Here is a 14,334-nt window from a genome sequence, read left to right on the forward strand (position 1 = left end):
CATAATAACCGTTTTCTTTCAGGCAAGATGGAAATAACTTCCTGCCTAATGTACGCGCCGAGAACGGAGTCCTTTACGTTGAATTAGCGGTTCCCGAGAACGATGGTGTCTACATATGTCAGACCACCCCGTACATTAACATAAACCCTGAGCTAGTCGTACTGAAAGTCATACCCAACAGGCCACCCTCGCCTGAAGAAACATCAAATATTACGCTCTCTGTTAATCAGCTCAAGATACCCACCGGTGGTAGTGGTACAATCGAATGTATTCCACAAGGATATCCCTTGCCCCTAATTAAATGGACTAAGGTAAGACAATACACTCTCTCTCACACACACACACACACACACATATAGTCACACAAACACACCCAATTAAACACACTATAGCCCGTTGCTAATTTACATTATTTATATATTTATAAACGAATTGAGGCGAACCGACCCTTGTATAAATTTCATATGATACATTATATAACCGACCATGTGAAAATGTTTTAGACTATTATCAAGTCTAGGCTTCAATATCTTATCTAGTCCCTTTAGACACATATCAATGCCGTCTCTAAATACTAATATACATAAGATTTAATGCTTGTGATATTTCATAGGACTTAAAGAGGTTTTAATTTTCTGATAATTTTACCTTTATTGCTTGTAGTTTAAAAAAACCAACTACTTTATATTAACACTCTTTTAGAACATTCCTAAGTCGAACAAAATTTGTAAAAAAAAATTGTATTAACTGCACAATGACTGAATCGTGTTGTATTATTCATCATACTAATACCACGATGAATAGATAATTCATCGTGGTATTTAGTGTAACGTCAGATAAATTATTATATATTTGTAATTCTTGTACAGTATCAAGAAAGATTTGGGCCAAGTACGAGTCAAAGAGACAACACTCTAGTCATTGCGAACGCGCAAGACAGTGACGCGGGATACTATCTCTGCGAAGGAAACGTCGACGGCCGGCCTGTTGTCAGCAGCTACATATACGTTGAAATTGAACGTGAGTAATTAGTATATTATAATAATAATAATTTATTGGCAAATAAGAAATATTATAAAAGTTAACTTATAAAAAAAAATTAGGCGGTGTAGGGCCACGTCTTTCTAGAAGAACGACGAGCTCCACATCCAGCGAAGATTTGCTAATATGCCTTTATGTTACACAAGTTGATATTTATTTTTTTCAAATTTTACCAGGTCGTGAAGCCCCTCGAGTTGACATCTACCCTCAGGGCGAAAACTCAGTGACGCTAGGAAGCCAATACGAACTGCATTGCTACGTTAATGGTGGTATTCCACCACCAGTTGTCACTTGGGACAGGAACGGCGGAAGACCATTCTCACATCATGTGGAGATACAACAAAATAATAAATTGAGGTCAGTAAAATTAGACTAACAAGTTCAATTTGTAAATAATATTTATAAATACAATTCATTATCCCGTCAAAGTGTGTTTTTCAGTCGCGAGTGCAATCATAACAGTTCGCTTATCCTTCAAACCTGAGTATAAATTACAAAGAGTTGCTGTTTGGCGATAGAATAGTACCTTACCAGATGAGTCTGAACAAAAGGCCTGCTATCAACTAAGAAAAGGAAATTTATTAAATAAATTATAACTCGTTACTGTTCTCCTCGACATCTCATATCTGTGAAAACTGATCATTTATAAACGGCAAACCCACGGCCTTTTGTTTACTCCAATAATCATAACTTTTACCAATTAAATGTTGAAGTTAATTTGAACACACTTTGTACACACATTTAATCTACAACCTGGGTCTGGTCATGACATATTCTGCCGTCAAGCACCAGTATGTAGTACTGTTATTTTATATGTTCCGATTGAAAGAGGTTGAAAGGGAAGGATTATCTAGTGCCCGTAGTGACACAGTGGCAGTGACATAACACCTAGTACCTAATGTTGGTGGCACATTGGCGATATAAGGAATGGTTAATATTCCTTAAAGTGCCAATGTACTGGTCACAACATAAGCTAGTTAATTTGTCATTGACTTGACAATTGTTGTGGTAAGTTCTATTTCAGATAAAAAAGAAAAAATAATTTGTTCGAATCGGTAATTTGTACTTTGAACAGTTTTAATTAAATTGACCGATAGTAGTTGTTGTGTTGGCTTAATGGATTTTTTTAACGAGTAAACTCTAGGTTAAGTTGAGATTCATAAATGAAACTACTTATGTGTAATAATGAGTTGACTCCTTAGTAGGGACAATTTCTTATAAAGATTAAAATTTCGAATCGTGTTTTCATGCTGCGGTAATACATACGCTTTATAGTATAAAGACCGTTAGACTAAAGGAATGTTAAAACTGAATTATAAATAGTTTTAAGCAATGTAAGACGTCTTGAATATTTGGACCTTCAACTTTTGTAATCTATGTATATAATAAAATTGGAGTGTCTGTTTGTAATATTAAAATCGTTTTACTAAATGCATATGTATGTATACACAGTACATATACCTAAATAACATTTTTTACAATTTTTGTCTGTCTGTCTGTTTGTTCCGGCTAATCTCTGGAAAGCCTGGGCCGATTTTGACGGTACTTTCACCAGCAGATAGCTGATGTAATAAGGAGTAATTTAGGCTACTTTTATTTTAGAATTATATGTAAAATAATAATAAATTCACGCTTTTTTATTAAATTCAAACGCGCACCAAGTCGCGGGCACAGCTAGTATATAATATAATCTCAAGTAATTCCTGTTTTTTAGATTCCTTAACGTTGAGGTAAACGACGAAGGCGAATACACGTGTACCGCGACCAATGATGCCGGCTCCTCAAGTGCCAGCGCTACCATCAAAGTGCGATCGCCACCTGTGATCACTATAACACCTAACAACTACATCCAAGTTATTAGAGGAGACAGAGTCAATGTTGAATGTCGTGCTGATGGATACCCTGAACCAGAAGTTTCTATTAAATGTATGTTTAACAAAACTTTTATTAGATACTTATATTATTATTGCACCACTGAAATAATATTTATTTAAAAATAAATAATCGAACGTCACGAAACGAAACGAAACGTCATAGAAATATTACAATAACTCAATACTCATAATATCTTAGGACTCAAAGTTTAATTTAGTGTATCTTTGTTGATAAGAAACTTAATTAAACCTGTATTCAGTTTTCTTTCAAATTTTGTTTATCAGATGAAGTTACGCTTTGTTTTTCCTTTTATTATTATTATTTATTAACAAAATATAATAATTTATTTTTTATTAATAATATAATTTATATTACGTAATCTAGGTATCTTATTTTGTAATGTAACCATGTATGAGAAGATAATTATTTGCTTTCAGCGGGCTCAGACTTACGTCTGTTAGTGCCCCCCTCACCAAGAATAGCGGCGCTTAATATTCAAAATGCAAACGATGACGGCGACTACATTTGCACGGCGACGTCTGCCGCTGGTACCATCGAAGAGCAATTTGTCATCCGTGTGGAGAGAGGTGATGGTGGCCTCATTGGTATATATTTTTTGTTTATTTTCTTTTCGTATCTTTTTTTATGATTTCTTATATTTTATAAGTGAAACAATTACGTTTCGAATTTAAAATATATCTATTTTTTAAGTGCGTTTATTTGCAAAATTATAATTTTATACAAGATTTTCTTTTTCTTTTTAATATGTAGATTGATTTATTTGAATTTATTTTATATTATGACATCATTATTAATATTAAAATATTTTATAAACAGAAAGCAGTGGAGACAACGAAATTGGCGAAAGCGATTCGTCGTACGATGTACAGCCGAAAGACATGGCAGTTATCGAAGGGCAGCAAAGTCAAATTAGGTGAGGAGGGCGTTCTTTTTTCCAAAGAAACTAAAAACAAAACTAGCCTATTATGTAATATGCATTAATATTTGGTATTATTCTCTTCAGTTGCAATGCTTCAGACGAATTCGACGTAGTCTGGACTCGCGCTGACGGAAATCCTTTGCAAAGCAATGCCATGCAAGTAGGCAACGAGCTGATCATTAGAAACGTACGTATACATAATGCGTATATATACGTAGGTACATAACAAGGAGCAGGAAGGTCATTTGTATGGTTATGACCATAATAATAGCCGACATAATACAATTACGAATTCAAATCCGGGCAAGCACCGCTGAATTTTGTGTTTAATGGAAAGAAAACTTTGTGAAAAAACCTGCATGTATCAGATGAAAATCTGCCACATGTTTATAAAAAACAAGCATATATATAACAAACAAGCATACAGACATTGAAGCAAAATCGTGTAGTAAATCCCAGACTTTCTCGAGAAGAGAAGGGCTTTAATAAATGAGACAATTACAGGCTGGTTTCACATTGTACGATACAAATTCTTACCATCCCCACTTTTTCAATAATAGTGTGTGTCTTGTGAAAATCTTTATAATTTACTGATTACATTACTCTGAGGTTGCTTTTTCATATAATTTTATTTTTAATACAGACTTCTAAAAGTGATACCAGCGTATACGAATGCACTTTGTACTATCGTCCGACTGGAGAGGCTCAACAATCAGCAAGGACAAGTCTCCAAGTTGTAGCACCACCCACTATTACTCTGAACCCTGCCACTCAGACCGTTCACCCTGGACAGTCGCCAACCGTGGAATGCTTTGTTGAAGGCGATGACATAATTGACGTAATATGGAGATCGAAATATTCTATGTTTTCAAGGTTATTTTTCATATTTTTTTCATTATAAAAACTTTTATTATATATTTCATCCTTTTATAATAGATCATACTTAATCAATATCTCAAAAAATATTAATATTTCAATCAATTTAAATGTATATTCAATACTGATTATTATTTATTTATTTATTTATTGGGACAAAAGGCGGACTTAATGCCTGAAGGCATTCTCTGCCAGTCAACCTTTATAGGTCAAACAGAAAACCATGAAGGCGGTAATTAAAAATGAACTAACAATAAATAACAATATATGCACATACTTATATAAAACTACATAAAAAAAAACATATACATACATTTCCATATAGTATCTACAAAATAAATATTGATTGATTGACTGTCTATCGTAAAAACATATATATAATATAATAACAGTTAATTTAATAATGTCATTTAATAAAGTCGTAAGATCTAGGGGCTTTCTGACAATATGTGCTGACGTAGACGAGTTTTAAAAGTAAATTTAGAGGTAGCTTTTCTAATATGTTCGGTTACTTTGTTCCATAATCGGACAGCTTGAACGGAGTAGGAATTAGAGACGAAACCGGAAGTGTGAGTACGGACAGAAAGAAGGTAAGAATCCTTAGAACGTAGTTGACGATTGTGGTTATCACAAAGAAATTTGAATTTGCCTTTCAAATAATCGGGAGAGAGAGGATCAAAGAGAATAGAGAAAAGAGATGAAAGTAATCGGAAGTCTCTACGTTGTCGAATTGTAAACCATTTTAGTTTATCACGATACTGAGAGATATGGTCGAACTTACGAAGACAGAAAATGAAGCGCAAAGAGTTATTTAAGAGACGATCAATTTTATCTAGTTGATTTTCGTTGAGATCATAATAACATACGTCTGCATAATCAATTATGGGAAAGACCAAAGCGTACACAAGTAAAATCTTAGTCTTGATGGGAAGGAAATTTCGAAGTCGATTCAGACACCTTAACGTGGCTGTAACTGAGCGACTGATATCAGAGATATGCACAGACCAACTGAATGTGGAATCAATATGAAGGCCAAGGTCTTTTACATGGAACTTGGAAGGAATATTGATGTCATTGAACAAAATGGGCGGTAAATATGTTAAGCTCAGAAGCTCAGATTGGTGATAAGGCAAGAGCTCCCAATAACGATCGCCTGATATTTTGATGGATTTACCTTTATACCGAATTTTTGAGACCAAGTATTTACACTAGCTAGGTTATTATTAATAGTTGCAACAGCATAATTTATGTCATCTCCCAATAATTGACCATGTTTAAAGACATCATCGATAGAGGAAATCAAAGTTACGTCTAACCAAGTATCAGGAACATCCGAATTATGATTAGTGGGACCAGAAGGAAGAATGTAAAGAGCGATTGATTTTAAAAAGTTAGAGAGACGAAGAGAGCGGATAAAAAAAAAGTTTTAAAAGGTCAGTGTTCAAATCTCCCGTGACAATAATATGTGAATAATCCGAAGACAGCGAGTCAAGGACGGGTTCTAATGAATTAAAATAATCACAGATCGGAGGGCAATAAATAACTCCAAGAACAGCTTTAATGCCCTTAGAAAAAATAGTTCAGCAGTGAAAGAAAAAGCAGAAGGAGAGGTACATAAAAAGGTATAAGGTATTTCGCTACGGAGATAGATAGCAACGCCTCCACCACCTTTACCTGTTCGGTCATTCCGTACCAGAACAAAACCAGGAAGGCTATGAAGATTTCAACTAAGTGAAGGTTTAAGCCAACTTTCAGTACCAAAATGGCATCTACAGGGGCATTTGAAAAGGTGTCTAAGAAATGTGAGTATTTAAATGACAAATATTAAAAGTCTGAGAACAATTGAGAAGGGAGTTGCACAACAGAGAACCAAGGGTTTCAGGGACATCAAAAGAGTCCTCATCCTCTGTGGAAGAGCAGCTACTGCATGCAGACATAAACACCTCGTCGTCATCATCCAACAAAGACAATAAAGACAAAATCGTTTGGATTACTAAGACAAATCGAAATATAAAAAATAGAAAAAAAAAAAATCTTAATTTAGGCATAACGAAAAATTGAATTAAATAAGAAAAACAAAGGACACATGCCATACAATAATAATTTCCTAAAAATAAGGATATTACAATAGGTATGCATTATAATTCTCACTAGTGTAAAAGTAATTGGCTAATATATATATTATAATATTTGTAGAAAAATTGATACGCAATGAATCCTAAGTAAAATAATACTACAAAACCTAACTTAACACTATCTGTGACGTATGATGTAGCTACACTGACTAAATATGTCACTGTCAGTGCGTCAAAATAAGATTAGTTTTATTGTGCAACTAAAGTGACTTAGATAAGTTATAATACAAAAGCTATAAGGATGATATTAAACAGATCACTCATATTATAGAAAAATTGAAAATTAATTATTTATGAAATTAAGTGTTACTAAAAGATGAGTAATACAAACTATAACATTAACTAAATTGATTTCGAAACAGATCATGTGTATACAAGAATTGGTGTTAACTATATCTAAACTAAGAAAGTAATGTTTCATAATACAAATAGAAAAATAATACAAAAACTAAAGCGATAAAATATTCATAATTAATTGAATATATTACTAGAATCTTAAGAAGAGATCATACCTATACAGGAATTGTGTGTTAACAATAAATTAAGGAAGGCAATTACACAAACAAAAAAAAATACGAATGAAAGACACATGGAATAATTACACCTAAGTACATTTCAACTGAATAAGAAATCAAGTATTATTTTTTAACTCTGGCTGCTCTCTTGGTCTTGCTTGCTTCTGTAAAAGATGGTACTTCTTTACTACTTGGAAGAGTTACTTCTCTGGCTATATCAATAGAGGCAGTTAGATTAGAGAGATTCTCTTCAGAATCTATACGATGTCTTGAGCCATCAGGAAGCTTAACTATAACATTGCCTTCTAATGTCCAGCAGTTTCTCATTCCAAGAGTTCTATGTGTGAGGAGAAACAGTGATTGGCGCTGATGAGTTAAAAACTCAGATACAACATAAGGTGAACCCTTCAGGCCTGCCTTCTTCTTCCACACAGATGCCTTAAGATTCAAGTAGCTGAATCTCACAAGAATGGGACGAGATCTACCCTCAGTGCTTTTGCGCAGGTGGTGACAGGCAATAATTTTATCAGTCGTAGCAACATTTATGCCAAGCTTATTAATACAAATGTTTGAAATGGTGTTTGGAAGATCTTTCTTACCTTCTTCGGGTACTCCATTAAATAGAATATATTTTCTTCTGTGCCTCATTTCAACATTATCAACCAGTCGGTGTATGTCAGCAATTTGTTGCCATAAGATGTTTAGAATTGCCCAAACTTGTTCCTTGAAGCAATTGAATACATCATGAAGACTGCCTATTGAAACACTACTCACTGCCGTTGACTTGAGCTGCTTCTCAAATTCTAATCATCTTCTTAAATAAAGATGCTTCTAGTGCTTTTTGAGACTCAATCACAGTGTAATAATTTGCCATATTGTCAGAATATTGTTAGAGCTTAGTGTAATGTATTTGACATTAAGTTGACCAGCAGGACTATGCAGTTAATTTGATTAAACTAGTGCTAAAACCATTCAATCAGTTGAAATAACACTTGTAAGTAAAAATAATCTTTTGAAATATATAAAACTGTTACACAAAGTGGTGAATACTTGAAAATAAAATAATAAAACGAATTATATATTCTTAGAACAGTGTTATGTTTTCTTTGCCTACCGCCAAAAAAAGTATACCATATATTATCATATTATCTCTAATTATATGACCCTAGCAAAATTTAACCGCATTGCAATTTCAGGCGAGTTGAGGTCCAAGATCGTACCTTGATATTCCACAAAATCGAAATCGAAGATGCCGGAGAGTATGAATGTTTTGCGAGAAATAGAGTCGCGAATGCATCTGCCATCGCCGAAGTTAGAGTCAGTGGTAAGTACGCGATAATCTCAAACCTGCTTGATCACATAAATATTTAAGTACGACAAAAAGCACGTAGAAGATGTTGTAACTGTATTTAAAGTACACACATTGATCCGAAATCGCTTAGTTTCACAAATGTACAGGTCGCACTCAACGTAATTATTTTGCGCACCTGTTATAATTTGCCATGCTGTGGGAATCCAAATCACGCAAATCACGTAACATAAGTAAAACATCGAATGTTTAACATTGCTACTTTACCACTGAATGTGTATGAGGTACAGTCTTGTGCATGTATTAAAAACCATTCATAGAAGAGACGGATCGAGCGACTTCGGTGTCTCGCGATAATGAACAGACCGCGCACGTGGGCTCCGCTGTCAACCTCAGCTGCAATGTCACGCTGCCGAGGCAAACCATCCGCTGGACCAAGGACGGCAACCAACTCCCCAGATCAGTTATTCAGAAGAGCGATGGGTCCCTTTTCATCAGACTCGCCCAGAAAACCGACAGCGGCCTCTACGTCTGCCTCATTACCGACATTTACGGCAGACAGATTAGCAATTTCATCGATCTCCACATCGAGGGTCAGTGCGAGTCGGTTGTGATAGCACTCAACTTTCACGTTTTTTTTTAACGCTATGCTTGTTTGATTATAACCTTGGCATGCTTTTGGGTTTTATTGTTGGTATTCGTTATGCCTAGTGCTATATTATTTTTTATTTGAGAAATGATTAGCTTATAATTTTTATTTACGTAAAGGCAATGAGTGCTTGGAGACACAGTTCAAATGCAACGATGGCAGGAATTGCATAAACTTTGAATTTGTATGCGACGATTACCCAGACTGCCAGGACTCGAGTGATGAGTTAAGCTGTACAATGTTATCGGATTCAAATTATACAAGTGGTAAATTTGCATTTAGCGTATTTTCAGGTGTTTGTCCTTTGTGCTGTCTCCTTTAGATTATGTCGTAAAAAAACAACACAAACACAATAAATAGCAAACATGGAAAGAAAATGATAGATTTGCAAAAACGAGAATACATATTATTAAATTATTCAGAATTCTGTGTATAATATAACGAAGCTAAATGAATCCTTATGTGTGACTCACGGTCTTTTTTAACTAACGAATCCTTAGCTTTGCATGTTTATGTACGAACAGTTTTTACTATTTTTCGGTGCATCGATATTGGTATGAAGGAGTTTTTCTAAAACAATATGTTTTGTTAGACTGGTCATGGTAATATTTAACAATTCAGAAAGCGCAAACCTATATACTATATACTTATGTTACAGGAACCCGTGTTGAATCTTTGGGACTTGTTGCTATCGATCAGCCCCGAAGACCGTATAGAGTCGGGGATAAGGTCGAAGTAACGTGTAGAATGAGATCAAGGGATATCAGAGTTTCATGGGAAAGGTTTAAAACAAAGCAGTATGTCGAATCAAGAGTAAGTATGACCAGAGATGTTTTAGTTTTGAAGTAAATATTAAAATAAATGACGTCATTCAAAATGAACAAGCATTTTAACTAATTTAAATATGTGTACGGTACTTGATGTTCTGTTACACATTAAGTAGCATTGATAGTTTGCTACAAACCTTAGCTAACAGTTGTGTTGGTGTCTTGAAATAAAAATATGCAGGCTGTCAAACTGTTAAACTGAATCAAATGATAGAAAGATTCACTAAAGTCAAGGTCGCACATCAGTGGATATTAAAAAGATTAAATAAAAAAAAAATCTAACCTAATATACAAAGAAACCTTTTACTCACAGTGAAAAATCAAAATTAAAGTATATGTGATTTTGTTATAATTATGATTACCTTGTACGTGAACATTTAAAATAGGGTTATTTAAATTACATATTATTAAAACTTCGATCGAGTACTATCAAGTAGACGTAGCCAAATACTATGTTATGATATAAGGACACGTTATTAAATATTTGCCTTACGTAACAAGGTCTACGGCGACGGAGCAATGCTTCTTATACCTGGCGTACAGGAGTCCGACGCTGATGTCTATAGATGTATCGGTCAAGATCGCTACGGACGTGTCTCGTACGACAATTTCACTCTTGAAGTAATCCCAGGTACTTATATGGTTCCGTTGAATCCTTAATAACTGTGACTTGAATATAATGTTGTTATTAAAATTGCTTGGTTGTATTGGAAAATGGGCCACCTGGCGTTATGTCACCACTACACATTGACACTGTGAGAAGTATAACCATTCCTCACAGCATCCCCCTTTGCCAGAATTCATTTGCCAATCGGTTGTACCAAATATAAAATAGTGACGTCTAAACATTTGTATTGAAATAAAATAATTCCCAGGGCAAAATGAAGCTTCTTATCCAGTAGGCGATAGAGATACAACATACACCGCTCGTTTGGGTGACATAGTCGAAATGCCGTGCAATCACAACCTGGAGGAACCTGTTTCTATCGAGTGGAGGCGAGAATACTCTCAGCTTCCTCCTGGCGTTAGGCAAAACGAGGTAACGATCATTTTATATAAATAATACACCTGAAATATTTAAATCACGCGAAATTTTCAAACATTTAATAAACAAATACAGTTCCTCGTATACTTGTTTAACTATGATTTTGTTATAATTTAGCGCATTCTGAGTTTGGAGAGTGTATCGGAAGCGGACGCTGGGACATACATATGCAGGGTGACCAATAATCGCGCGAGAGTAGAAACCCGTGCCACTTTACGTATTGTGGGCGTAGTGCCCAAGTTTAATGGCGACAGTTGGCTGGCTTTACCGACACTCAAGGACGCCTACATGCAATTTGACATCGAGATCTCTTTCAAACCATCAGGTATAAACCAAAATTGCATAATCTCTATCCAGTGAATTTTTATTTATTTTTAAATTAAATAATATCATTTATTTGAAATCGTATTTTTTTAATAATAGCTCGGACGATATCAATTCATTTCTTGATTTTTATATTTAGTCGATCTCAAATTCTGTTAGCTCACATTTCTTTACTAATTATTAAAGGAGTTATCTCAGTCCGTAGTCCGCATATTAAAAAACAATCACAATAATGTGATCTTATTGTTCTAGATCCGAACGGAATTATCCTATACAACAGTCAAAATAAAAACGGTACCGGAGACAACTTGGTCCTTCAGCTTGTCGAAGGAGTACCAGAGTTCACACTTAAGTTTGATACGTCAACTCCTTTGATTGTTACGGGTGACCGACCATTGCAGCTGAACGCTTGGCATACTATACGTCTGAGCAGAAGTGGCTCTAAAGGTAAACGTCTATAAATTGTATTTTTTTTTTCTATCAATATCTCAATTTTCGTTAGCTTACTAATCAAATAAGTGGTCCACGAGGTTAGAATTTAATAACTGATAGTTTATATTATTATACAAATTCAATTGGTTAATATTTTGCCTATAATTTTTTTTATTTTTTGTGGATAGGTTAACATGTTTCGGAAATATTACATCAAATATACTCACAGATCAGATGGGTCGAAATACACCGTTGATCTATTAAATAATAAAAATATTCAAAATTAGTTTTGTTCAGAAATAAAAACCGTATGATAATAAAAAAATACAATTCCAGTAACAATGGACGTCGACAATACCGGTCCGTTCGTAGCGGAATCATCGAATCAGTACGAAGTGCTAGATTTGTATGCAAATCTGTACGTCGGTGGTGCGCCAACTCAACGTCCCCCTGAACTCGAGAACGCTCCAAGGTAAGCACTATTAATATAAAAGTTTCTAGGTAAAGTACATATTTTTTAAAGTCACCGCGTACGTGCGTACCTACCTTCGACACAGACTTTAGTTTCTAAGCGTAGAAACTGCAAGATGCGAATAATTAACGATAAAGATCTCGGGTAAACCTGTTGGATGAAAATCTAACATTAGAGCAGCGTGGTGGAATACGAGTCACATATTCCCTGCAAAAGGAGAACAGGCCTTAGTCATTCAGCTCGAATCGTTATTGCGTGTCATAAAGTATAATTTTACTATTGACCTAAATATAAATATCCTAATAACTGATTGGTCATGTAAAAGACATATTTTGCAGGATATGTATATTTACTTGAAATGATTGTTACCTGCAGATGTTTTATTAATTCCTGTGTATGTTTATAGCTTTATCGGCTGCGTCAGCATGCTCATCCTCGGCAAGGAAGAAAAGAACATCATGTCGGATAGCATCGACATGTACAACGTGATGGACTGCAACTCCTGCACTCCCAATCTCTGTCTCAATAGTGGTGTGTGCCAAGTAAGTACTGTATACCACTTCACCGTATTTTATATGCAAATAAAATAAGATGAAAGTGCAGTGAGTATCAGATCAACATTTGTGAGGACCGATAATCTTATTCAATATAGAAAGATGACTTTGATTTTAGTGTCAAAAACTGCTTTGGTGGCGTAGATTATTGTTTAAGAGCAAGTATTTATTACGAGCCGAGATGGCCCAGTGGTTAGAACGCGTGCATCTTAACCGATGATTTCGGGTTCAAACCCAGGCAGGCACCACTGAATTTACATGTGCTTAATTTGTTGATAATTCATCTCGTGCTCGGCGGTGAAGGAAAACATCGTGAGGAAACCTGCAAGTGTCTAATTTCAACGAAATTCTGCCACATGTGTATTCCACCAACCCGCATTGGAGCAGCGTGGTGGAATATGCTCCATACCTTCTCCTCAACGGGAGAGGAGGCCTTAGCCCAGCAGTGGGAAATTTACAGGCTGATTATGTTATTTATTACTTAATACCAAACATTTATTACAATAAAATGGCGTTATTGTACAGGAGGCTCGCAATGAACGCGGCTACACCTGTCTGTGTCCCGCCGGTTACGCGGGACTGAACTGTGACCGTCCCGGTGAAGCTTGCCGTCCTGGTCTCTGTGGACTCGGAAAGTGCACCGACACTATCGATGGCTACAAATGCACTTGTCCCGTCACTTACACAGGCAAAAAGTAAGAATATTATTATAAATATGATAATTCCGATTCAGGGGAAGTTTGAGAATTTTACTAGTACTTTTTAGAAGATGAACAAACAAAACGTGCAAAATAAATTCGAATAATCATATAAATATATATTTTCAGTTGCGAAGTTAAACAGAACATTGCCTACCCAGCATTCGCTGGCAGTGCTTACTTAGCAATAAAACCGCCAAAGACTTCCCGATTCCTGCGCATGTCGATGAAGATCAGACCTAAAGCACCGGTCACAGACGGTATCATCATGTATTGTGCACAATCAGCTCGTGGGTACGGAGGATTCACTTCCTTGGCCGTACACGATGGCAGGCTCGAATTCCGCTATGACCTTGGAGATGGTGAGGAAAAAATACATGACACTAATTTCATTAAGAAAAATAAGTTACATAGAATTTTAAAAATCATAACTTTTCTTTCAAGGAAACACACCGATCGTACTTATTAGCAACAATACCCTGGCACCCAATGAATGGACTGATGTGAACATCGCTCGCGTTGGACTTGTTGTGTCGTTGAAGATAGACATGACCAGCAGCTACGAAGCCAAATTAGCTTCAGCTAAGGTAAAATATTCAAATAAATAGAAATATGTTTCATTTATGAAAATGTGAAAAGAAT

At 35.3% G+C, this 14,334-nt stretch overlaps 1 protein-coding gene across 12 annotated transcripts in view; it reads left to right on the forward strand.

Annotated features, from left to right (window-relative positions):
* LOC113396472 (basement membrane-specific heparan sulfate proteoglycan core protein) overlaps positions 1–14,334 on the forward strand; it is a 69,942-nt gene that overhangs the window by 50,430 nt on the left and 5,178 nt on the right. For 8 of the 12 annotated variants that reach the window (XM_064220500.1, XM_064220501.1, XM_064220503.1 and 5 more), the window contains 21 exons: positions 23–311; positions 870–1,020; positions 1,218–1,398; positions 2,756–2,967; positions 3,354–3,521; positions 3,754–3,850; positions 3,941–4,043; positions 4,500–4,729; positions 8,579–8,706; positions 9,012–9,284; positions 9,460–9,606; positions 9,999–10,153; positions 10,669–10,798; positions 11,043–11,206; positions 11,330–11,537; positions 11,789–11,983; positions 12,305–12,440; positions 12,847–12,982; positions 13,520–13,689; positions 13,822–14,054; positions 14,137–14,279. In XM_064220500.1, coding sequence (XP_064076570.1) covers positions 23–311; positions 870–1,020; positions 1,218–1,398; positions 2,756–2,967; positions 3,354–3,521; positions 3,754–3,850; positions 3,941–4,043; positions 4,500–4,729; positions 8,579–8,706; positions 9,012–9,284; positions 9,460–9,606; positions 9,999–10,153; positions 10,669–10,798; positions 11,043–11,206; positions 11,330–11,537; positions 11,789–11,983; positions 12,305–12,440; positions 12,847–12,982; positions 13,520–13,689; positions 13,822–14,054; positions 14,137–14,279 — 3,649 coding nt within the window. The remainder of the gene's footprint in view (positions 1–22; positions 312–869; positions 1,021–1,217; positions 1,399–2,755; positions 2,968–3,353; positions 3,522–3,753; positions 3,851–3,940; positions 4,044–4,499; positions 4,730–8,578; positions 8,707–9,011; positions 9,285–9,459; positions 9,607–9,998; positions 10,154–10,668; positions 10,799–11,042; positions 11,207–11,329; positions 11,538–11,788; positions 11,984–12,304; positions 12,441–12,846; positions 12,983–13,519; positions 13,690–13,821; positions 14,055–14,136; positions 14,280–14,334) is intronic. The other 4 variants (XM_064220502.1, XM_064220505.1, XM_064220507.1 and 1 more) reach the window with 4 other exon arrangements.

The sequence above is a fragment of the Vanessa tameamea genome, chromosome Z, assembly GCF_037043105.1.
Source record: "Vanessa tameamea isolate UH-Manoa-2023 chromosome Z, ilVanTame1 primary haplotype, whole genome shotgun sequence".
In the NCBI taxonomy this organism is placed as follows: domain Eukaryota; kingdom Metazoa; phylum Arthropoda; class Insecta; order Lepidoptera; family Nymphalidae; genus Vanessa; species Vanessa tameamea.